Source organism: Serinus canaria, chromosome 7 (genome assembly GCF_022539315.1).
Source record: "Serinus canaria isolate serCan28SL12 chromosome 7, serCan2020, whole genome shotgun sequence".
NCBI classification, from domain to species: Eukaryota; Metazoa; Chordata; class Aves; order Passeriformes; family Fringillidae; genus Serinus; species Serinus canaria.
The window spans coordinates 17,839,499-17,865,754 of NC_066321.1; the positions used below are offsets into that span (position 1 = coordinate 17,839,499).

Below are 26,256 nucleotides of genomic sequence, written 5' to 3' on the forward strand. Positions count from 1 at the left end.
ACCCACTTTGATTTAGATGACCAGTTTCACTCATTTAGACTGTACTTTGCTTGTATTTCGCTGTGAGCCTGTAGCTGGGGCTATGCCTTCTAAAAGCAAACCAAACACTTCCATATCAGCAAAATGGTGAGGAAAAGTGTTTGTGATCCATGTACAGACTACTGGGGTTTTAGAATAAAGCTTAAAGATCCCTTTGATGCTGAAATTCCCATTATAGAAAAAAGCAGTAATGCTATGTAAGGTCTGGTAACTGCTTTTTATATTTTTATGTGTGTTTCCTTTAAAAAAAATTATTACTTTCAGGGGTGATAGTGTTTTCCCTGTTACCCCTTAATGTAGGTTATGAGAAAAAAAAAAACATTAAGTGGCTTTTATTATACAGGAAATGTACTTGAAGTGTGGAATGCTCGGGAACGAATGCCTGCTTTACTGCTATAAATTGTTCATGATATGTCTTTTCATATATGCATCAAACATAGCACTTGCTGCAGAGATGCATGTGATTTGTCTTTTCTCCTGAGAGACGGTAATTGGCTTCAGTTTACTTAGGCTACTGCAGTACAATTTATTCTCTTAGCTAGCCAAGCCTCATGTTGCAGTATGTTTTCTTCTATGAGGGTGAGGTATTTAATTTGTGAAGTGGTGCAGAGTATGTGTTACATTACAAAGATGAAGCACATCCTTGCTCTGTGGTGTTTAGAGGAAACAGATCACTGCACTTCACCATTCTCCTTTACCTTATCTTATTATTAAATTGTATGTGAATTAATCATGATCATTTAGAAAACATCCATTGTAACAAGCTCAGTAATTTGAACACATGGCTAATGAACTCTGCTTGCTATTTGCTTTGTCTGCTTATAATTAAGTATTTCTGTGGTTTGGAGCAACACTCTCATGGTGTTGTCTTTTCCAAGGCTTATCTTTTTTTAGATAGCCAAACATTTTCAAAATGGCAAAAATTAAAAAATAATACAAACTTATTTTAAGTGCAAAATTTTGTTGTTTGTCCAGTTATCTTTGGTGCTCAGATTTCTTTATGTTTTTTCTATTTTATCTATCTAGTTGAAGAACTAAAGAGATGAACATAAAAATCAAAACAAATAGCACTTCAAGAGAATTAAGCTCTGAAATGAAAAAATCTTCACACGATTGTGACATGCAGTGTAGCAATAAAAATAATGTATCGTGTCAGTCATATACTACTGATGAACCCTCTGGGCAAGGACTTTCCTGATTTTTTAAATCCTATCATGATTTCCCCTTCCAAAGGATGTAAATTTTTTTCAATAAATTACAGTATGCAATTTATAATGGACTAAGAAGTCCTGAGTACTCACCATTTCCTTTAATGCATTAATGAATTTCACAGTAAATACATTTGACTATTCAGGATCCTAACTTCCCATAATGGCTGTCCTGCTTGCCTTTATTATGGCCAGTCTGCTTTTTGGAGGAAATGGTTGGGGGTTTTTTCCACCACACACTGGTCTTTCCTCCTTTGTTAAGATTACTTCAGTGCTGAATTAGCTCCAGTTAATTCTGCAAGCTCGTTACTCTTTTATGACTGTGCACATGGTAGTACTGCTGCATTAGCTCATGTGAGGCACTGGGACTTCTGGGAACACTTGCATGGGAACAGCATTAAGCTGTGCTGCCCTATGAATTAATTTGTAATGTACTGAACAGGAATATGTCTCCTTTCTGGGCATTCATGTAGAAATTTTTTCATCTGAAAACTCATTAAGGAAAAGTACCAAGTAATGAACTTACAGTAGGAGAGTGACTTTGCTCTACTGTCAGCATTACTAATGCTCTTGTTTTGGCAATAGGTGACAGATAAGAAGTTGAATACAGAGTGGAACGCATTTTGTCTGTGGTTGGACATGTTGAAAATTCATATGGACATGGATCAGTATAGTCATACAGTGAGGATTTTAGGAGCTAATAAAATAAGGAATCCTACTTTGCTGACTGGAAACAAAGAAGGATTAACAGTAGGGAAGGACTTCAAGTACAATATGGTAGAAATATGAAACTATGCTCAGCTGGAACAGCTGTCACTGCTGGCTTGCCTAGTAGCATGTGGAGAGTTCTTTTAAGCGTCATTTCCATTCAAATGCATTGGAAGCACAGGAGTAATGTGAGGTTTGAGCTCTACAAATTCAACTCATTTCTGTGTGACAAGGAATAGGTAGGAGGGAAGAAGTTGTTCATGGAAGCAGCGAAGGGTAATTAGGAGAACATACATATCCTCAAAGTGAGCCTATTTACAGACCAGGTTGGACCAGGACCCTCAGCCATTTCTGCTAGTCCACACCAAAAGCATTGCCAGTGTTTTTGCACATACAGTGCTTGGTAGTAAATAGATGCAATAACTTCAGTTTTACAGAGTATTGTAGGAGACTCCAGGTTCCTGAAAATGAATTATGAACTTTCATTCCTCATCAGAACACTTGTCATCCTGTTCACAGAGCAAAAATTCTGCAGATTTTAGATGCTGGTTTGAACAGGTAATATGAAAAGATAACAGTAAAATGAAATTGTTAGATTGAAGTTAGGAACCATAGAAGCAGAAGAGTTCCAAAAGTCTCTGGAAGTAAATTGAATAATTTTTAAGGGTAGATGAGTTAGTCAGAGGAGCAGTGGAATAAATAATGTACATAACTTTGACTTCAAGGATGTACATATTGACATCAAAACAATTTAGAGGATTCTCTCATTTAGGCTTGCTGGCCAGGTGCTTGTAAGTATGACCAGACACCTAGGGAAGGCCATGTCTTGAGCTTCAACCCTGTATTCTAAGAGGGCCAGAGGCAATCTCCAGGATGGGTATGCTCATAAGGGTATGAATAAACAATTCTGCATGTTCTTAATAAGGCATTTTTCTGGTGTAAGGAAAGCCATGCATATAAGCACAGAGCTGGATAAGCACACCATGTGATCTCAGGCCTGACTCACACATTGGGTGCAAGGCATTGTAATGAATGAGATGACATAAGGTTGGTGATCTGTCAGTAGTGGGGTTTCACAGGGCTCCATCTTAGGCCCTGTTCTCTTCAACATCTTCATGAAGGACTTGGACACAGAACTGCCAGAGATATTAAGCAAGTTCACAGATTATTCAAAACTGGGAGGACCTCTTGACTCTCTTGAAGGCAGGAAGACCCTGCAGAGATACAAATTAGAGGACTGGACAATCACCAACTGTATAAAGTTCGGCAAGCAAAAGTACTGGATTCTGCACCTGAGATTGGACAACCCTGAATGTACAAACAGACTGGGGAATGAGGTGCTGGAGAGCAGTGCCACAGAGAGGGACCTGGGGATCCTGGTCACTGGTGAATCATCAGTGCCCTGGCAGCCAGGAGGGTCAGGTGTGTCCTGGGGGCATCAGGCACAGCATCGCTAGCTGGGCAAGGAAGGAATTGTCCCACTCTGCTCTGCTCTGCACTGGGGCGGCCTCACTTTGAATATTATGTGCAGTTTTGGTCACTGCAATATAAGAAAGATCTGGTGCTATTGGAAAGTGTCCAAAGGGGTGCAATGAAGATGGTGAAGGGCCTTGAGGAGAAGCCATATGAGGCATGACTGAGGGCACTTGGTTAGGGCTGGGGGAGACTGAGGGGAGACCTCACTGCAGTTAGAACTTCCTTGTGAGGGGAAGAGGAGTAGCAGCACTGATCTCTTCCCTGTTGTGACTGGTGACAGGACCTGAAGGAATGGCCTGAAGTTGTCTAAGGGGAGGTTTAGGTTGGATATTAGAAAAAGGCTCTTCACTCAGAGGGTGTTGGGCACTGGAATAGTTCATCAGGAAAGTGGTCACAGCACCAAGTTCATAAAGATTTGGACAGTGCTTTTGGGCAAGAGTTGGACTCAGTGATCCTTGTGGGTTTCTTTCAACTCAGCATTTTCTGTGAACCAGTGAAGTATGGCTTCCTTATTGCATGCTCGTCCAACTCAGAGACAGCTGCAGCAACTGCTGATGCTCAGTGAATTAGATATTTTGAGAGACTTTAGTGTTACAATGTTCCATCAGTTATTTCGTGGTATTTCATGAGAAATTTAATATTTAGCCAAAATATGTTCAATATGGTATAATATCTACAGAATAAGGAACACTGAAAGCATGCCAGTGAGAAAACTCCAGGAATATTCTACTTACTGTTAATTTTGAAGTATAATAATAAATTTTAAATTAGCTAATATGATAATGTGGTATTTCAATGTCCTAAATCTTTCTGCCCTTGAACAGCTTGATGACATCCATATTGTCAAACTGTGTTATCCTTTAACATCCAGATACTTTGGTTATGAACACTACTTGTCACAGCTCAGCATGAGTGGTGTCCCTTACTTGTGAAATCAGATGAGATGGCGTTTATTAGTTTTGAGAATTACTGAAATAAAAAAGAATCACTAGTCAACTAAAAACAACTTTTATCTGTTTGCAAAGAGTCCCTTGGCTAAATGTTAAACGGGACCAAACAAAAAAACTTCATTGGAAAGTTTGTTTGCATATTTACAACTCATAAAACATGGGCAGCTTTGGTAGCAGTAGTGAGCAGTGTTTTTATGGTTGAGAAGGGCTTTTGAGGGTTGAGAGACATTTTGGGGTAGAATTGTGTAGGTGTCCTGTTTTATTCCCAGACAATATGCTGATAACAAAGAAGTAAAAAGAAATGCAGTTTGATCAAAGTTCTCAGATTTTTTTGGTAATTATTTTACATAGAAGTTAAAATATGAAGAATAAGGTGTTTAGCTCTAGGGAAAAAGAAAGCAATTCTTATTCATAACAAAGTCAGTTTTTGTCTTGCTTTAACCAACAGAAGGTCAGAAACAAAACAAAATAAACATAATTAAAAAAAAAAGAAATCTTTATTTTTTTGGCTCATATGTAATATTGTTTGCGTTGTTTGTGATAATAACAATTTCTTGCATGCATTTCACCAACACATTACAAGTCAAAAGCATTTGTAAAAGAAAGATTCTACATTTAATGTTAGCTTGTGTATGAAACACAAAATGTCCTGATGTCCTCGATTATACAAATGTGCCATTTTTTTCTTGGGAGATATTTTATTTGTACAAGCCTAGTGAAATGTGATTCAAAAAATAATAAGAGTAGACTATGTAAACAGACACTGTAAGATAGCAAGGATATAATCAACTATGAGACTATCTTGGAACTTCTGATGCAAATAGTGCTAGAAATTCGCACATTCCCCTAATGCTTTCCTTGCTATGTCCTGTAACTATTTGGAAACAAGCTGGGTTCCAGATTTACACAATTTACTTCACATTGGAATATATGCAAATATATTATTAAAACAAGATAGTCTACAAATACTCACTTTTTTTCCCCCATAGTGTGATGATGCCTGTTTGGAATTACTGTGGTTAGAAAATAAGCCAAGTGAATGAGGAAAGAAATATAAGAAACAGTGATCTAAACTTGAAGACACTTTTCTTATATACAGAACTGTTGCCAAATGGTATTTCTTTACATTATTTATATATGTTAACCACATTGTCAACAGGTTTAACAGTTTGCAATATGGCCTGTACAGTCTGATTCTACACAACATAGCAGCCACTTCAAATTTAAAATGCAAAACTAAAAAAGCTCATAAATAGCTGCAAACTATTGCTTAATGATTTGAAAGAATGAGGTCTGATTGGACAACTTGATTCACTTCATCACTGACACATGGCTTCCTATGGTGGAGACTGTGGACAGTGAAGGAGCAAGGTACAGCAGCAACAGCATTGACATGCATCAGTGATGCTCTCCTATCCATGACACAGAATACATGTCCTGTTGAGCTCTTGCAAATTAACCATACTGTGGTACATATCTGATGCAATTCAATGCAGCAAAGCCATTTAATTCTATGTTCAAATATGCACAACAGTATACTGTTAATATTTACATGGAAAAGGGTATTTAATGGATTCACTGGATGTTGGAGATAATGAGAGAAGACAGTAACCCAAGAATAGCCCAGGAAAAAAAAGAGCTGTCAAAGCCAAAACAAAACAAAAGGACTCCCAGATATATTTTGGTGAAGCTATTTTTCCAGTGCAGAAACCGCACAATATTTTTTGAACTGTAAATATTTTAACATAAACAAGAACTTATTCATGTTTAGTCATTCACATAAAAATAAGTCATTGCAGATTCCTGTAAATTAGAGGAGACTCTCCAGGCACATTAATTTGGATGCACATAGTCTGGATGCAGCCATACAAGTAGTTAGAATACTTCAAATTTAAGAGCAACCCTGAAACATGGAAGTTCTTAAAATCTTCAGCTTTGTGCAACGTCGTATTTTTATTTATGCATGATTGACAAGTGCAGCATGTCTATGCAAATCACTCCTATCTGTACATTATAGAGAATCTGAGAGTAGAACTCCTGGTCCTCATACCTCTTTCCCCAACATAAAACCTATTACAAAAATAGTCACATGTAATAGTAAACAACCTGTGAATTAAAAAATGATAAATACACTAATACAGTTTTTGTAAAAATATGACAAATGTGGCAGTTGCATTACAAACAGTGAAGAGAATTACTGTTCTACATGTTGTGGAAATAAAGTATCTTTTTGCACTCATTTCATGCTCCATCTTCTCTATGGAGCCACCTTTTCCCTTATTCTTAGCAGTGTCAGCTGTAGTGAAAACAGTAACCTCTTGTCAAGTTTTTTACCCTGGTTAACAGAGTCACAGTCTATGATGGAGGTTCACTGTTTTGTTATAGGCACTGACCTTAAGTATATATATATATAATGTATATATATGCACACACGCGCGCGCACACGCACACACACACATATGTGTAAAAACTGTCAGTTTGGCATAAATCTCCTGCAGGAGTCCAGTTGATGATTCATTCTCAAAGACTGTAAACAAGTTGTCTCATTAACAGATTTCTTAGATCATTATTTTTTACTTTCCCTGATGTCTTTACCTTTGTAGTTCTTTTCTGCTTTATCTTTTTCATATTTTTCTTTGTCTGGCTTTGTTACACTGTCATAAGAGGGTGGGGAAGTTGTAGAAGAGCTCTCATCTGTTTTTTCTGGGGTGGAGTTTCCTTTTAGTTTATCAATAATTATCTCTTTTATAATGTGTCCATCTCCTTCTTTGTTCTTATTTCTATTATATATACTAGACACCTGTTTAACTTTTACCTTTAAAAGGTGACGTCTATAAGCACGCTGAATGATGACAGCAGACACTTCCTCCTGCTTTCGTTTCAGTGTGGTTGTAATTGGTTCATAGGAGACTTTAGAAGGATTGGCTGCCATAAACCGATCTTCCATCTGTATTCTGAGGGCGTCCATCTCCCCACTTTCTCCCAAAACACGCTTTGTGAAAGCAAACAAGATGTCAAGGCAGTGAATTCTGTCACCACTCACCATGGGCAGATCCATTGCAATAAGCTGGACTTTGTTGGGTTTTGCTATGAGAAGAGGTGGATCTAATGAAGCTGCAAAATCTGATAATTTGCTATATTCTATGAATTGTGTTGCATCAGGATCAAACTTCTCCCAGACTTCATAGAACATCTCAAAGTCATCCTCGCTCAAGGGTTCGGCGCTTTCTTCAGTAGCAACACTGAAGTTCTCCAAAATCACAGCAATGTACATGTTCACCACTACCAGAAAGGATATGATAATGTAGCTGACAAAGAAGAAAATCCCAACAGAAGGGTTGCCACAGTCACCTTTCACAGAGCTCCCTGGGTGATCTTTATGGGGGTCACAGTCTGGCTCCCCACTGTTGAGAATCGGGGCAAGCAAACCATCCCAGCCGGCGGACGTGGTGATCTGGAACAGGCAGATCATGCTGTTGCCAAACGTTTCAAAGTTGAACATGTCATCTATCCCAACTTCCCTCTTGACATAGGCAAAGTTGGACATGCCAAAGATGGCATAGATGAACATGACCAGGAAGAGCAGCAGCCCAATGTTGAACAAAGCAGGAAGGGACATCATCAAAGCAAAGAGCAGAGTGCGGATTCCCTTAGCGCCTTTAATGAGGCGCAGGATTCGACCGATTCTGGCAAGTCGGATGACTCTGAACAGTGTGGGAGATACAAAGTACTTCTCAATCATCTCAGCCAAAAACATACCTAGGAAAAAGAAGTGAATAATTAAAATAAAATTTTAAATGAATTAATTACCTATAGAAAAATTGAGTTATTGCTATCTCCAGTATAATCAGTGTAGGGATTCTATGCTATAGGAAAAATTTACACAAGTTACTACCTTTTACTGAAAGCTTTTAATAAGGTGAAAGCATCTCTTGTTATGCTGAAATACTATCCCAGAGAAGGTAAATAAGTAAAATAAATACTGATTATAGCAAGTAGGTAGTCCCTGTCTAAGCTTTCAGTAGTTCTTAAAATGATTTGGAAAGTGATGTTTATGTCTTAGATACAGCTAATTGTTGAAGCTGAGCCTATAAGCACTTTCTTTACAAAGGATGATATTGGCCTAATTTCTGCAAGTCAGAGATTTCTTTAACAGATCTACATTTTATCAGCACAATCTTTCTCAGAATTGTCACTCATTTGCACTTTGGACAGTCACTAGATTTTAACTGACAAATCTTAGTTAGCAAAAGTAAAAAAAATCTCACCCATTTCACATAATTTTCAGTTTTAGTATTGAAAGTAAATCTGTAGTTAGTTTGCATATACCACTGAACATTCCTTTTTATATTTGTACACATTAATCTAATGTGCCAAATAGTTCCATTATGTCTTTTGATATGGAAAATGACTGTGAATCTAATGGGAGAGATAAAAATCTTATATGCAACATTACATATATTGTATGGTAGATAATATGAAGATCTGAATCAACATGTAAGTCATAGGAAAAAAGGAATTCTACAATCAGTATTAACATACTTGAAACTAATGTTTCCTATTTCTTCCAGTAATTCTTTCTTGAAAATGAGTTGCTCTTACCTACTATGGAGAGAATCACAACCACAAAATCAAAAATATTCCAGCCTATAGTGAAGTAGTAATGGCGAAGTGAAATCAATTTCAGGACAAATTCCCCAGTGAAAAGGACAATGAACACCAGGTTAATCCGGGATAAAATTGTTTCCATTTCTTTACTCTGATCATCTGTTTCTACCATCATTGTGACCATGTTAAGGCAGATGAGTATCATGATGCTGATGTCAAATACTTGTTTGGTTACAAAATCAAAGATCATGCCTTGGAATTTGTTCTGCAAACAGAAAGATGGAATACAGTTTATATAGTGAGAATAATTTTCTTTTAAAATGCCAAATGAGAAAACAACTCCCTTCAAGATTTAGGAGTGCAAAGCAAGACTCATTCACAATAGAGGCAATAAGCCCAACACATGCTGGTTTATAGCTCATCTTGCTGGAGTGAATCAAGAAGTTCACCACTGTTGGCTGAAGAGGCAAGAAGGAAAAGGCTGCAATAATAAGAGTAATAACAATGGCAGTTAATATTATTGGGGTAAATGGGTGGTGTAAATTGATAGCCAGCAAGAGTACCGAATAAGAGCCGAATAAGAGCTAATTTTCTTATCTTTATTCTCAGATGGTTTTAGAATGATAACCCTCTTTCTTCCTTAAACTAATTGTGCTTGGTGAGATCATTGGGCTGCTGAAGACACATGTCTCAAACACACCACGACTGTAATATCCTAGTTTTTCTTTAGTACTTAGCTCAATGTTTTTTGCCATATGTCTCTCCTTAGAAAGTCTATTTTTAACCACTTGGTGCATAAGGTGCAACAAGTATTTTATTTTTTTAAACAGTGTAGGAGTTCAGTAAATAACAAGAGTAGTGTCTTATCTTAGAGACATACTTATCCTAGTCTATGCTTTACTCCCTAAGACATTCTTTTATTCACTAAGATTTTCTGCATCTGTCCTTCCCAATAGGTTACCAGTGCCCCTTTCTGTCTTCAGCAGCAAGGGCCAGTGCATCCCCTTTTCCTACAAATTCTCTGTGAGGAGAAAAAACAGAAAATGAAGTTTATCCCTGGTAACAAGAACCAATAAATGATCCAAACAATTGTGGTTTTCCAGGACTTAGGCAGGGAATTTTGAAATTTATCATTATTAAATTTAACATTATTAAATAATTTTGTTCATACTTCAGTGTGTATGTTTTTAAACAAAATATTAATGATCTAATCTGATGGATTCAAAAAGGGACAATTTCTATCTTTACAAGAAAATAAATGGAAAAGTTTTTTTTCCAGACCTTTTAACCTTATCTTGTGGACAAGACTATATTCCTGATATTAGGGGTATAAAAATCAAATCAATCATACCACTGGCCTCGGTATAGGTTTCTGTGGCTTTTTGGATCCTAATTTTTTCATTGCATTGTAATATTTCTTCTGTTCTTCTGTCATAAATATATCCTGACCTCCAAAGTAAAGAAACAATATCAAAATTAATTAGTATTATGTCCACACATAAAACATTTATTTAGGGTATGTCTCCCTGTAATATAAGATTAAAATTATATTTAATTTATATAAAAAGGAAGGGTTTTTTTCAGGTGTTTTTAGGGTGGGTGCCCATATACATTCCTAACACGCAGGAAAAACCCATTACTGGTGCCTTGTCAGCTTGGCAGGTGAGTTTTTCCAATGTCTTCATGCTCACTTTTGCTGAGGCTGAAAGCATTCTTGCTATACTGATGCTGTTCCATAACTTGGTGATTAGGATATGTTTAGTTAATAGGAGTGTGACTAGTGCCTTACATGGCCTATCTTCTGTATAGATTTTTAGGATTACAGCTAGACAAGTCTAAAAAAAGCATAACTTTGAGGCAGAAGTTGTGTTAGGAGAGTGTATTAGTATCTAATCCGTGGGTTTTAACAGCAAAAAAATCCCCAACTTTGACATAAAATTAAGAAAAGTAATTCATGTCATGCCATAGCAAATTAAAACACTACTGGTAGGAGCCTTGACAAACTCAGATCAGCCTTTGTTTGCAGATGCAAATTCTGCCAGTCAGATGTGCAACTGTCTGACTGACTTCCAGTATGGTTAAATTGTGCTCATTGATGAATCTGCACTGAGTCAGATGGAAGAACAATGTCAATGTCACCGTCTCCTAAATTGGCTACCACAGCCTGAAGCATCACAAAATTCATAGTAACTCCAGGCATGTTTAGGAAGCTAAAGAATATTTGCACAAGGAAAAATTTCTGTAGTTCACAGTTTTCTTTTACCAGAGATTCTGTCTGGTATTGCTGTTTTTTAATTGTTGATTGAAAAAAACCAAATCATATGAAACTGCTTTTTCGCAGCACACAAAAATTTAAAATAACCCTGGCATTTGAAAACTAAAAACTGTGAGGCTTTAAAATATTTTAAATGTGATTATTTGTACTTTTATATTTTAAAGTTCTTTAAAACTGAACTGTATGCACTATCAATACAACTATTTTAAACATACAAGTATGTCAAAAGTATATGGAAAGAAACCACCATTCCCTGTATATCTTTGCTTTACTACTGATAAAAAATTATAGATTGTGTTTGTGTCTAATGAATTAATCTCATTCTCATGGAAGTGTCAGGAAAAAAAACCCTTATGTACACATTTTTACTTGTATCTACAAGCCTATTTATACATAGGTCTATTTGACTTACTCTTAGCTTATTGTTTAATCAGTTTGCAGATCCGTTATTCGCTGTATCAACACAATGCCATATTGTGTCTTCATTAAGCATCAAGAGTTTGTAAGAATAATTATAATGAATATACCTTAATTTATCTTAATACTTTAGAGTAAATTGAAAAAGAAATTATTTCATGCCAGATAATATTGCATCTAATCAAACCAATCATTCACATTCACTTTTCACATCTTCATTTTAACTGTATACTCAATTTGCAAATTATTGTGAACCAACTTTTCACTTCTCCAAATGCTAAAAATGCAAAATTCAGAATCACATCCACAGATTTTAGTACATATAATTATTTATTATTTTTTAAGAGACACTTTATTTAAAGTCTTTAAATTACTTTTGATTTTTATTAGCCTTAGAGAAATAACTTTTAAATTCTTTATATCTAGTAATTCATACCAATATGAAATATTTTAAATACTTATCTTCTTTTTTTGTTGGTTGAAGTTGTCTATAATAACACCAATGAAAAGGTTCAAGGTAAAAAATGATCCAAATATGATAAAGATGACAAAATAGAGATACATATACAAGTTGTCCTCATACTTAGGTTGATCTTTTACCTACAAAATATAAAAAAAAATTATTACCCATGAAAATATTGGATATAAAAAACAATAAGTATAATTTAGAATTAGGTATATGCCATATCAGACAGAAAAGCTATGAACAGCACTAATTCATTAAAAGATCCAACTTGTCCATTCCAATCAATATTTGGAGAACTGGAAACTGACAGAGTTATTGCTCATATGAAATTTTTAAGTAAATGTGCCCATAGATATGTTTGTGTATGTACATATATAAAAAGTTCCTCATATAGAAGAAGAAGAAATGTGGGATGTAGAACAGTCATTAATACTTAAAATTTTATTAGCAGAAATCTAAATATTTTATATTGTGTTCAGTATATTATCATGCAACAGAAACAATAAGTTTTACTATTGCCTAAATCTCCCCGGAACTCTTTTGGTCTTGCATGAGCGTTCTTACATCTAGCTAGGAACAGCTGCTTTCAACAAATATTTAGTGAATATATGTTTTGTGAAATCCATTAAATTGAGGAAGTTTTGAAGGAAGATTTTGTTATTGTCTTGGTTTCTCTGGATGCCACATCCCAGCAGCTGCACCTCTGCAGCACAGCAAGCCTGAGTGTAGAAATGCTAAAGATAATGAAACAGGGCATTTTACTCTGGATATCATTAACATGACCTTTTGTGTAAGTTAAACAGAGTATTAGTTTTGTAGCCAAAGTGAAATTCTAATCCCCAGAAAGCTTAACAGGTGATCCAGCCTTAAAAATCTAATTGCACGAAAATATCTAGGTAGCATAGGTACTCAACCTAAGGAAACAACAGAATGCACAGTTCCAAATTATAAAACATGATTAATGTATTCCATATTTAATAAATTCATAATATATTCTTAAATTAATTCATACTCATGATTACCAAAATAATTTGTCAAAACCCTCTTCTTTGTTCTATTACACTAACTTTATCCTTCAAAAAAAAATCCACTTAAGTTAATTTAGCTTTTTTGTCTAAACAGAAGGAAGTGAGATTCTTTCCAGTAAAAATTCTGAGATTCAAAAAATATGTATTGATGCTGATTATAATTCTTTGTTGTGTGTGTAGCTGTTTAAACTTTATACTCTTTACCAGAAAATAATCAACAGATGACCTTTGAAAGATTTACACTTACGTCTCGTGAATCAACAGCAGCATACATAATATCCATCCATCCTTTGAAAGTAGCCTAGAAATAAAACAAAATTGTTTATCTTCCCCATAAAAAATTGAAATACATACAATAAATAAGTGATTTATTTATCTGGATCTCCACTTTTAATAAAATCAGTTCTAAATTTTTGAACCATACTTGTCAACAACAGGCATCATATATATTTTTTCCAGTAATTCTAGTTTTTTTGACACTTTTCTTTTTAGTTATTCAAATAATATTTAAAACCAGCTCTGAAGATCTCAACAAGTTGACAGTATGTTTGGAGCTGCAGATGTTTACTTTGCAGATGAAAAATGATAGATTTAGACAGACATTAATGCTGGAGATATGTGGGTAGGATCTACTAGAATCACTCATGGCCCCAGCCATTTTCTTAAGTTTACAACATAAATTGATGGAATCAGTAATATAACTTCTGTACAGAAACCAACATGCATCTGAATGGATTTTTTTTTTGTGTCTAAACTGACCTGTTATTTTTAGAAATGTTTAAACCCAAATAAGTAAAAGGAATAGACTGTTCAAAGTAAAAATATACGTTCCTTCCTGAGAGATTTGTTTTACAGAAGACCAAAAAGTGAACTGTGAAAGAGATGTAATTGATATCTTTAAAAATTTGGCAGAGCTCCTCTAGGGACGTTTTTTCAAGTAAAGAGTAAAAAGATCTGCCGTCATTACTCTAAGAAGTTTATTTTAATGCATTCAGGATGCCCATTTTCTCAGGAACACCAAAGCTGGTGTGACATGCTCGATAAAAGTGTGAGTGTGCAACTATTAGCCAGGGTTTCCAAGCTTATTCACAATAAAGGTAAAAGAGCTAAAAAGCCTGTAAAATGAACAAAGACCATCACTCCTGAGGAGGTTCAGGAGAGGAACCATTCCAAGGACTATATTTCCATCTGTGCTTGCCAGAAGTGGCTTTGGTACTTTGGTACAGCTGCCAGTTTCCACAGCAGAAAACTTGCACCCTGGAAGCATTGGTATCCTTCTGAATCTTGCAGTGCAATGCCAGTTACTAAGGAGGTTTGCTTCAAGCCAGGCTTCACACATCTTTCTGGCTCAGTTGGCAATGCCAGCCATTTGGTGCACTTTGCATAGCAATACTGGGAAAGGTTCAGAGTTAGATAAGAGCAATAAATACAGAAGAGTGAAGGAATAAGGTTAATGGAGGCAATCAAATGAAGATGTGACACAAAACATGCTCAAAGATCCCTTAATCTCTGTGGGGAAAGTAAAGGTTAGAAGGAATATTTGAAAAGGAAAATTATGAAAAATCAGAACAAAAAAAAAAAAAAAAAAGAGAGAGAGAAGAAGAATGAAAGTTTCACAGTAGTGAAGTAGTTCTTGAAGACCTAGACTGTCTGAATGTGTGACACAGATGACATTTATACACAGCTTCAAGAGAAGCAGTTTTCCTTACACATCTTCAGAGGCAATGGTAGCAATGAGATCTGAAGCCAAAGAATCAGTCATCATTCAGTACTACTACTCAGCACATGAGAGTCACATTACCTTTACAGGCAAAGCACTTTAATCTAGGTAGTTAATTTTGGAATTAAGGTCATCTAGAAATACTGACCTGGTCTGAGACAAAAGGGACAAACATATAATTCTTAGATAACTTTGAATATCAGAGCTGTAAAAATCCTTTCATTCAGTGAAGTTGTATGTTGAGTTATAGACAAGTGATTCTACAGAGTGCAGTCACCTAAATGTAATTACATGCTTTCTTGCTGGTGTTGAATCAGATCCTAGCTTTAGAAGCTCCATTCTCAGCAAGTAACTTTTAAAGAGCTAAGGTCTTTATTTCTTGGACACAAATAAAATACGCTCAGTACCTAGAATAAAGACAGTTCTGAAGACAGTGCATAAGATAAGCAATTGAAGGAGAGATGCAATTTACAGATTTTGTATAAGTAGTAGTAATTAATGGAATAATTATGCTTTGCAATAACATCCAGTTCTTCACAAGGGTAATACTTATTTAAATTTATAGGTAACATAATATTTATTTAGTATACTATAATGACTCTTTAATAAGCATTAAGGACTATGATAGTTCTCTACTGTGCACCACTAAAGAGATTATTTTATTTCTACACTTACTATTTTCACATTATTATTATTATCATCATCCTGAGACTGTATTCACTAGTCTTGGAAAGGAAAATTACTCTACTATCATAAAGAAAAATTTCAAGAAACAATGTAATAGAGTTGTGTGAGCTGTACATTATTGCTATGGAGAAATTACTCTTCTACTTTACAGTCTTAACTTGCCCATTTTTCCCAGATACCTTTAAAAAGAGCAAAAAGAAAATATATACATTTACTTACTACTTGAAGCAGAGCAAGATATCCAGCTCCTACATTATCAAAGTTTACTTTCACATTCTTCCATCGGGCACTTTGATTGCTTTTTATGAGTTCCACACACTGAGTATAATTGTTGACATCACTGATATCAAACATCTCACCAGTTGTGGTGTTGACACAGTGATAGAATTTTCCAGCAAAAAGATTTACTCCCATGATGCTGAAGATTAGCCAGAATATAAGACATACCAGCAATACATTCATGATAGATGGGATTGCTCCTACAAGAGCATTTACAACCACCTAGTGTACAATGAGACAAAATAGCCACTTAGCTTATGGAAAGAAAATTGAAAATACTTGAAAATACTTTAAAAGTGTCAATGCAGTATTATTATGGGATGAAAAGTTAAAATATTACAATAAAATTTGTGGGAGAAATTTTAATGAAGGTTTAATAAAATGCTAATAATATTGGAAAAAGCAAGAAATAAAATGAGATGGAAACAAAGACAATGCAAAAGTCTGAAAAAAAATCAAAAAGCAAAAGAAAACCTGATAGTAGCAAGATGAATTCTTAGCGTTTGTGTGCTCTAGAGAAAAAGAGAGAAATAAATGTTAAATTCCAGCAATATAAATTAAAATATATAAATAGAAAATAAACCATGAAAGGCTCAAAGAATGATGATGGGGAAGACTGAATAAAAATGTCTGCATGTAAAACTATCATTATAATTATTTTCTTCTTAGAAAAGATATATATATATATATATTTGGCATCAGTGTATTTTATTATTCACACAGAATGCAACAAAATTAAGGATTTATTTAATCATTATTAAGAGCATTTGTTCTAAGTCTTGGTTTTAAATTGCCTGGGTCACTATAGTTGCTCTTACACGTATCCTTCTGTTGCTTTTTAATTGGTTGCGTTTAATTCCCTCGAGCTTTGTGTATGGGCAAGGGGTAATAAAAGACCAGATTAAATCCTTGGACAAAAATTTTATCTTAGTTATTGTAATTCAACTAAAGGAAAGTTTCAGAAAACCTTTCCTTAATACTACAGCATTTTCTGTGGGATTTTTTCCCCCATGCAGGTAGACAGGGAGACAGTGAAGCTTTAGTTTCTGGTGTGTCACTCTTGTCAGCTTTTTCACCTGTTGTTGGTTTGTTTTGTTTTCTGGCTAATTGTGTTCCATCCTGAACAACTGACAAACTAATAGAATTGAAGTTAGCTACAGAAATTGAGTAAAAAATTTCCCAGGTAAACTGTAGGAAATAACCTCCAATCCTGTACTGTGAAATTTGTCATATCCTTTTATTTTTCTAGGTCCACAAATCAATGGAAATTTTAACAGTCAGGGGGCTGGCACAACAATGCAGCAGTGACCAGGCAAATTTAATGAGCTTAAGGTCTAATTTCCAAACGTAAGGTGTACATTGGTCTTGTTTAGAAGGACATGTTGAAAGGCCTTTTTCCACACATTTTTGCATGCCTTCCCATGTTGGAGTTCTTCGAAGAAAGCATGAGTGTAACCATTTATACATCAATTTTTGTATGCATACATTTGTTCAGACTCATTCAATTTATCTCACCCTCATTCCTTCAAATCGTGACAAGGCTCTTAAAGGTCTTAAAGCTCTTAATGTCCGTAGCGATTTAATGGCACCAAGTTCAGAATAGCCCAGAGCATTGGCTATCAAACTAACCAATGAGACCTATCAAATACAGAAAAAAGAAATATTTTAAAAATAGTTCTACTCTGTTTATTCAAAAAGAATAGAAATTCAAGCAATGAATCAACAGTGACAAGTTGTAGAATGCCACCATTTGAAAAAGGAATATATGCTATTAAATGTCTATCTATTATGGTTGGATAGGGTATAACAGTCATATGAAAGCACACTGTTGGTGAAAGAAAAATTTTCAGGAGTCTTTAAGGACAAAATAACCATACTTTTTGTAGCTTCATTAAGGTTCAACCTTTCAAGCAATTTAAAATTCCAAATACATTAAATTATTTTATTAATGTCTGTCAATATTGTGAATATTTATAAACACTAATAACTTATAAACACCAATATAAAAATAACATATAAACACTAGTAAATAACAACATAGAAGCACTAACATAAATAATAACATTAAAACACTAATAATATCTATATATACTAATATATATAAACACTAATAATTTACTAAATATTGTAGTGGGTAATTACAAATATTTGTTATAAATATTACTTCTAAGTGAAACAGTTCATATAACCAGGATATCTCATAAATATGTATTGAAAGATGTGGTACTATCTCACTTGCCTGGCAAGTCTCTGGGTTTTTTTGAAATCTTCTATGTATAGAAAAATATTATGGGATAGATATTAACAGCTGCTCACCTTATAGCAGTAATAGCTTTATTATCTACAAGAGTGTTAAGCTCCTGATGAATGTTATTGGGATTTTGTTAAAAGACAATCCACATAAGTAAGGAGCAATTAATTTGCTTCTCAAATGGAACTGAGCTTTAGACAGTGTTAATATGAAAGGAATTAATTTTCTTCAAGCAGTTTTGGAGACAGGAGTGGGGAAAAATCATGCCTTACTCATATTTTATTCATTTCTACCATCAAAAGCGTAGATTACATGTCAATGAAAATAGGCATATTTTGGTCCTTAAGAAAATCACTCAAGTGTTAATTTCTGTGCCTCAGTTTAAAGACTCTACAGAAATGGGAATTCACTGACAGTGGTGGTAAGATTTTGCTCATTATATGAAAAGTTGGTTTCCTATGTTACTTAAATCCATAAAGAACAATTAGATGACTCACAAACACAAGAGTTACAAGATCATGTCTAAGAAGGCCAGTCCAAGAGCAAATAAAAATCAATTATTCATTGCTATGTTGCTATGTATATTATCTAACAGAAAATAGTGTTTTGGTGAATTCATATTGCTGGACATTTCAACTGGTTTTATGTCAGAATGTAATTCTTTTTAACAAAGGAAAGGATTATTTTATTGCTCTAATGGATAAATCACTTGCTGTGATTTATAAGCATATTAAGAAGAAAATCTTCCTGATTTTCTTAGTCTATAACTGAAGTCTGTTCACTTACTAGAGATAACAGTATTTTTCAGCCATTATATTAGCTATTGACCATTAAATTAATTATTGTATTAACGATTATAATAACTATTAATTAATTATTAATTATTATTAATAATTATCCTTAATACAATTTATTTTTCCTGTGATGCTAAAGTGAGATAAATCTTTTTTATCCTTAGTCACACATGATATGTTCCAGAGATGGACGACATGGATTCTTCTGTATTTTTATAGAATATTCTTTTATTCACTCAAATAAACAAGATACCCAGGCATAACAATAAACCTTAGTGTACAGACAGCACATTTTATTAATTAAAATTAAAGGATGAAACAAATATTTTAAAAATATCTCTTTCACTGGGAGAGTGAGGTGTCTTACGAAACTGAACACACAATAATGGCTCCTTAATTTTATAATTGTCTCCCCAAATTTGCACTGTGCCTTACCTATCTTTCACAAACAAGACCCCTTCCACACTGTTAGGTAGCAGCAGCTCCTGAAAGCCTTCAGTGGGACTGTGTGTATTGGCAGTTCTTAGGTCCTGACTGTAAAATTCTTCAATCTTGTTTGTGCTGCCTATTTCAGATTATTGGCAGCTTTCTTACCATGGTGATAGCGCTCTTACACCATAAACATTAAGGTTTTTCTCAAAGAAATACTTTATCTATTGGAAACAAGGTGTTTTCCTCTGGACGGTTCATATGGGATGCAAAGTTTTGCTTGGAATTCTATTGTATATACAGCTGTTCTGTACTTATCTGGTGATCTGAGTCTTGTTAACTTGGTCTTCACTCATCTGTTCCCCCTGTTTTGTTGCCAGTATGTGAGAAAGTAAATGTATCTGTATACTGTTAAGTAGATTAGTGCATGCATATACAGTAATTTTAAGAAACTAAAATGAACTCCAAATGGTAGAAAGATATGTCTCCTAAAATTTAAGGATTCTATGTCCTCATTTGTGTTTTTCTTCTAATATAGACTATCTGTTGCAAAAAAAAAAAAAAAAAAAAAAAAAAAAAAAAAAAAAAAAAAAAAGTTAAGAAGCTTAGCAGCGATAGCCCTGCTCAAGATCTTCGGTCAGGCTGTGCAGTAGAATGGCAGGATAGAGTCTTAAACTGAGGTAGGCAGATGTACCTAGAGTCATCTGTCACAGCTGTAAAGTGACAGAGCTGAAAATTACCAATTCTTACTGTAATTATCAAAATCTAATTTAGTCACAATCAGTGAGAGCAACTGTGGCTACTTGTCACAGTGAGAGACTCAGGTGTGTGAGATATTAAAGGTCAAAGCCCTAAAGGACTATCTGTGTTTACTCTTGAATAATTTTAGAGAATGGAATTAAACAATCTGATTAACTTTAGTCACTTCTAATGAAGAAGAAGACATGGTGTTCTCACTGGCAGAATGCTGCTGAATCACACCTGTTTAAACTGCCAGTTAAAGCAGTGCAGAGGACATGAGCTCACATATTTCTTTCAAGTGCTGGTGGTGCTAAAGAAATTGCTGAGTTAACCTTAAACCCAGTAAGGCATTTTTTACCTCTTGCTAGAATATTGAAAAAAATTCTTCAACAGTAGAAAGTTCCAATCTTATTGATTCATGTTTTTGTTTATAAAATTATGAACTGTGGAAAAAAGTTAGCAACATAAGCTGCTTTACTTATAGTGATGTATTTTTAAGTTTGAAAGCCTGCTCAGATAAGAGCATCTCTGAGGTTAAACTAGGAAATCACAGAGTATGACTTAGAATAATCTAGTTAGCTTAAGATACAAAAAGAATAACTAAAACATGAGTTGTAGTTTATCTAAAAAAAATTCAATGTTTAAAACAATCCTGTGAGAGTGCATCTCTCTGCTTCATTAACATCCTCTTAGGAAAACCATTCACACTGCTTCCTTCTAGTGTGAATTTTCAGGACAGAGCTAGAGATTAACTGTATAACAAAACTAACTCAGGCTGGTAAGAAAAAAGAGGTCATCCATTTTGAATTATGGGCCACTCTAGCTAGTTTTTGGTTTTTTTTTCCTGTGTGAGTTACAAATATGATAAATTTCTCTATACATATGGAATAAGTATTGAAGAGACCAGAATTTATGCAAATATCTCAAGAAATATGGTAGCATGGGCAGAAATTACTCTAAGTGCACAGCTGCCCTCAGATGCCATCTCTCAGTTCCACACTGAGGACATGTATAGGCAATGAACTGGGTCAGAAAATGAGTGAGGCAAGAGACTAAAATATTCTGGGAGCAAAAGCAGCTTTGATCCCTTCTGACAACATAAGCAAGGCCTTTGCACAGAAGTGTATCACAGCTGGGAAGGCAGCCAAGTAGCCTTGTACTCTTCTATATCATAAACACTGCCAAGTCATAGCTTATTTGGCTATTGCAGATTGTCAGTCCATTAAAACCAATTATTTTTTAGATCAAATAGACACTGTCTTTCTGGTTTTGCTAGAAACGGTTACAGGATAGTTTTCAGTGAGAGAGTTCTGAGAACTTAGATAAAATCTGGACCAAGTGAATTGTTTCATTTGAAAAGCTGAAGTGTTCAAAGAAACTTGAACAATGAATTGTCTTATTTTCTAAGGAAAAAGGTAGCATGGTCAGAGTTCATTAATGATAGCATGCCTACAAATTAGGTTTTTTCCTCATAAAATCTCAAGTTTGATACATCATTTGTATGAAAATATTAACCATGAAGAATGGACAAACTGATAGGCAGCCATCCTTTTCCTTTTGGCATATGAGTGGATTTTAAATAATCCCTCCAAATCACTGCAGGCCATTACGAATGCAGTGTAACTATAAAATGGGAATTCTTTTCACACATTTATAATATTAATCTAGTACTAATGAATTTTACAACACAGAAACTTTACTATAGGGAGTTTTAAAGTATAAATTTGTACTTACATCAACAATCAGGAAGTCCAGCCAGCACCAGGCATTAGTAAAATATATTTGAAAACCATATGCTACCCATTTTAAAAGCATTTCCAAAATGAAAATATATGTAAAAACTTTGTCAGCATATTCCAGCATGGTCTTGATAGTTTTGCGTTGTTCGATATATATGTCTTCAAAAGCCTGTAAAAATATATTGAGGGATTACACCTGTTTCACAGAATATACATGATAAAATTAAGGAATAAAGAATAAAAAATAATTAGAGAAGAGCTAGTATTTCCCCTTGTTTTTCTTCATTCTCTTATTTTATATGTTTTCCATCTTTACCCGTAGTACTAATTGGAACAATAGGAGACCTATCTGGAGTTGAAAAAAAAGTTTTAAAAAATTCTATTTTACTAATAGAATGAAGAAAGAAACTCACTGCATTGTTTTTATTTTCTGTGCTATTTAAGAAACTTTCACATAGACACAAAATCCCCCTTTTCTTATATATCTGTTACAGATATTTATATTGCTTTCTAGAAAGCAGTTAGATAAAACTTATGTCTAAAAAATCAAATTAAAAAGCAATGTATTTGCTAGAATGTACAACTATGCACATTGATATTGTAGCAAATGTTCAGCTTGAGTGAAGCTGGAAAGTTGTGTAATGCAAATCTTTTTGGATAGTGGTTGTTATGTTTAATTTGCTGCTGCAGTCTTCCATATCTCCTGCCTTCAAAATAGGAATAGAATGAAGTAATTATTCAATTTTTTAGTATGGTCTTTCACAAGCAAAATTTAAAAAGTAGATCAGACTAGGAGGAATTAAATATTAAAATTCATATATTTAGCTATATATTCACAGTTAACAATAGCCCTTTGTACTCAAATCTCTTGACAAACATGCTGAAAATTGGCAGGCAATTTAAGCTGTGAGGAGCCACGCTGTCTTAGAGGAAATGGCCCCATTTCATAGCGGCAGGACAAATGCATGACTAAAAAAGTGCATATGAAATGTATCAAACTTTGTAAAGTTTGGGTCAAGTTTCATTCCATTCTGGAATGATGAAATGTAGGGAGTTTTATACAAGCAAAGCAAGTCTTTCTGAAGCAAATTTGATTTTTGCTCCTAAGAGATCTTTAAATACTTCAGCATCTGCAATTTTGTTCTACTTACTAGTGCTCCACTGCTGAGGAGAATCATGAATACAATGAAAGTCTCAAACCAGTTGTGCTCAACTATGCTGTAGCAGGTTTTTCTAAGATTCCACCAAGTTTTTCCTTTACCATCTTCTATACTTACTTGACAACATGGAAATTTCTGTACACAACCTGCATTAGATTAAGAGATGTTAATATCCAAAAGCCAATTACTTTAAAGTCAATATTTACTGTAATATATATTATTAGCAGCTTTTACTAATTTTATACGATTTTTAAAAAGTAAATGGAATGATGAATAGGCTATCACATCATACAGGATGATGAATATCTATTTTAGTAAAGAAAACTAATCTGTAGAGAAACTAGACAATGGTATGCATAATTATGAGAGAAATCAATCCAAAAAAATCAATATTTTTGACTCTTAGCATGTAACTGTTCTATTTGTTGGTGGAGTCACACAAAAATTTATTTCTTCCAAATTTCAAGGGCTCTTTCAAGTAGCTGAAAAGCATTTTACCAATAGAAAAGTTAAGGAAGTTTCTTAGTTACAAGTTGTATGCAGTGGCCAGATATATGAAGTTACTCAAAGCCTAGGGAAACTCTGGTTTTTTCATCTGATTTCCAGCATTCTGGGCTAAAAATTTTTTTTATTTTATTTTTGAGGACATGAAGGTACACCATATTTGAAACCCTCAAGAACCTAAATGTGCCTAGTAACAATGTCATTTTAGTAATACATCTCTAAGTCAACAGTTATTCTACAACCTTCGGTAAAACAGGCTTCTGGTTCAAGAGCTTCTTCACTTTCAATTTCTGCTTGCTCGCCCTCTCCAGGAGGAGCAATATCAACAGTGCTGCCTTCTGATGAGCTTGATGCATTTAGTTTCTGTAAGTAAAGTTCCACAGAACAATTTTTTCTCATTAGATACATATTCTGTAAAAAATGATACTGAATCAAATCATGCCAGTCTAACTTTTAATAAATGACAAATTTATAAATATGTGTTATTAAAAGTAAAACCTCAGTAATGACATATAAATGTTATAATTCTGTTTCCCAGTCTGTCTTCTCATAGGGAAAAATTAAATATAATTTGGCTACTAACCTGATCCATGTATATGACTGGTGAAGTATTCTGAGTAGTATTAATACTGGAGAGTTTGCATGCACCACACTCTTAAGTTATTTCATTTTCTTTACTATTATGCTGGATTACATTGGAAATGTGTCTTAGTTTTCCTAGCAAAATGAACTAATACAAATCTGCACATATACCTTCTTGTCCACTATGTATGATACTTTCACAAAAATACATGTTATCTGGATTAAAAAGTTGTCAATTTAATGACATTTAATGGCAAATTTCTGCACAATTTAATTTTTGCAGAAAGCACAAATTACCAGAGCTAAAAAACATCTTCTTTGCATTCCAGTCTCCTGTGCTTTTTGAGAGACCTCCTGATGTACTTTCCATCCCAAATTTTTCTATCATTCTACTGCTTTTTTGTACAATGGAATACTATAGTCCTTACTACAGTAAAAGCACTTCTAGATCTGAAAACTGCAAGAACTGGAGAGTGATAAAAAATAACTCAAATTAAGAAATTTTTTATCCACTACATTAAAAATCTGATCAGATCATACAGTTTATCAGTCACACAAGACTGCCCATAATTTTGCCCTTTTAAGAAAGCATACTTTGAAAGGAATATACTGCTAAAGTTGCAAATAACAAATGCAATAATCAGACATAGTGTTTGTAAATTGTTTTCAGTTGACAGTACTGTTGTACTGTTGTAATTTTTTAATCCAAAATTCTTTCTCTTTGACTGTGAAATAGGGCTTGTAATCAGAAAGCAACATTAAAGAAATCATGGCAGTGAAAGTCTTCTGATCTATCACATGTAGCAGTTGTTCATAGGAATTTCACAAGGGATATAGAATGCACCTCTCACTTAAATACTTTAAATTGTGCAGGTACTGATGTAACAAAAGGGCATTCCAGCACTGAGTAGATTTGTGCTTTTAGCTAAGCAGAACTGATCATGTCCTTTGACCTTTGGAGGAAGGTCATGTTTAGAAAGTATGAAGATCTTTCTATACAATTTTGTTGAGAGAGTGCTTAATATCAACTACTTTTCACATTTAGTTTTCAAGATAGTGACATTTTTAGAATATAAAAATCCCCTACTCTTTAGATTTTGCAACAAATAATAAACAGCAACTTGTTTCTTGAAAGAGGCACTTCCATGTATTCTCTTCTTCTCCAGAGACACTGCTGAAAATTAAAACTAGTTATTTAACTCTTCTTCAGGAAAATGAATTGGCAGCTAAGAGCTTTTTCTGCCAGAAATGAAGTAAGTGGCACAAATATCTTAATACAGCTTTGTAAGGAAGCGTTTCCACATATTTAACATGATGTGAATGAAGTTTTAAACAAAAATCATGTTGAATGATGGATAATTTCAGGGATAATTTTCAAGAAGCTGCCATAGGATCTCTCAGACCTCAGGTCCCATGGTGGTTACTGCATTGTGACCAAAAATACAGTGTTTCACTTCTCATACTGCACTTCCTCTATGATTTCCAAAACTTATATACGTAAAACAGTTCCAGCCATGTTGCTTCCAAATGGAATAATTTTATTGCTGGTCACATAAATCTGTGAGTCTGAGTTAAAATACTGTGTATCTCATTGTGAGAATATTTTAAATTTCACTTTCTCTGTTACATTTACCACCAAAATACTCAGTAATGTACACTATATTAAGCATTATTAGCACACCAACTTATTATTCACACGTTAAGCTATCTCTCTTTGAAAAATAATACTTGTGAATTAACTCTCTTATTGTATATCATGGAAATACCAAGAAGTAAGAAACCTTCCATTGAAATGATAGGCAGTTTCTTCATTAAATAAAACTGAAATATTGTAAAAATAATTTTCTGTCACATTCAACTTAGGAAAAGTAAAATTAATTCATGGCCTGATCCATCATCATTAAATAAATTACTGACTTAATAATAGCAAGATAAAGGTTCATAGTAAGCATCCATTATAAATCTATGAGTGCAAATTAAAAGGCAAATTTTTAACTGCATCTTCCCATGTAAACTCTGCTGCAGATAGTTCTGTCAGCATCGTTGCTAAAACCAAGTGACAGAAGTGCAATTTATAACCAGTACAAACAAAAACTACTATAATTCTTTTCAGTAATCTTCACATCAAGCATTCTCTTCATTATTTTTCGTATAATCTCAAACAACTGCATTATTAAGAGAAAAACCTCATTACT

General features: G+C 34.2%; 1 protein-coding gene across 10 annotated transcripts in view; it reads right to left on the reverse strand.

Moving 5' to 3' along the window:
* Positions 1-6,947: 6,947 nt before the first annotated feature.
* LOC103814400 (sodium channel protein type 2 subunit alpha-like) overlaps positions 6,948-26,256 on the reverse strand; it is a 49,964-nt gene continuing 30,655 nt past the window's right edge. For all 10 annotated transcript variants that reach the window (XM_050976746.1, XM_050976744.1, XM_050976741.1 and 7 more), the window contains exons 17-26: positions 23,722-23,842; positions 22,967-23,121; positions 21,811-21,984; positions 17,377-17,499; positions 15,802-16,083; positions 13,423-13,476; positions 12,144-12,281; positions 10,341-10,445; positions 8,984-9,254; positions 6,948-8,140 (exon numbers count right to left, since the gene is read on the reverse strand). In XM_050976746.1, the coding sequence (XP_050832703.1) occupies positions 6,948-8,140; positions 8,984-9,254; positions 10,341-10,445; positions 12,144-12,281; positions 13,423-13,476; positions 15,802-16,083; positions 17,377-17,499; positions 21,811-21,984; positions 22,967-23,121; positions 23,722-23,842 (2,616 nt within the window). The remainder of the gene's footprint in view (positions 8,141-8,983; positions 9,255-10,340; positions 10,446-12,143; positions 12,282-13,422; positions 13,477-15,801; positions 16,084-17,376; positions 17,500-21,810; positions 21,985-22,966; positions 23,122-23,721; positions 23,843-26,256) is intronic.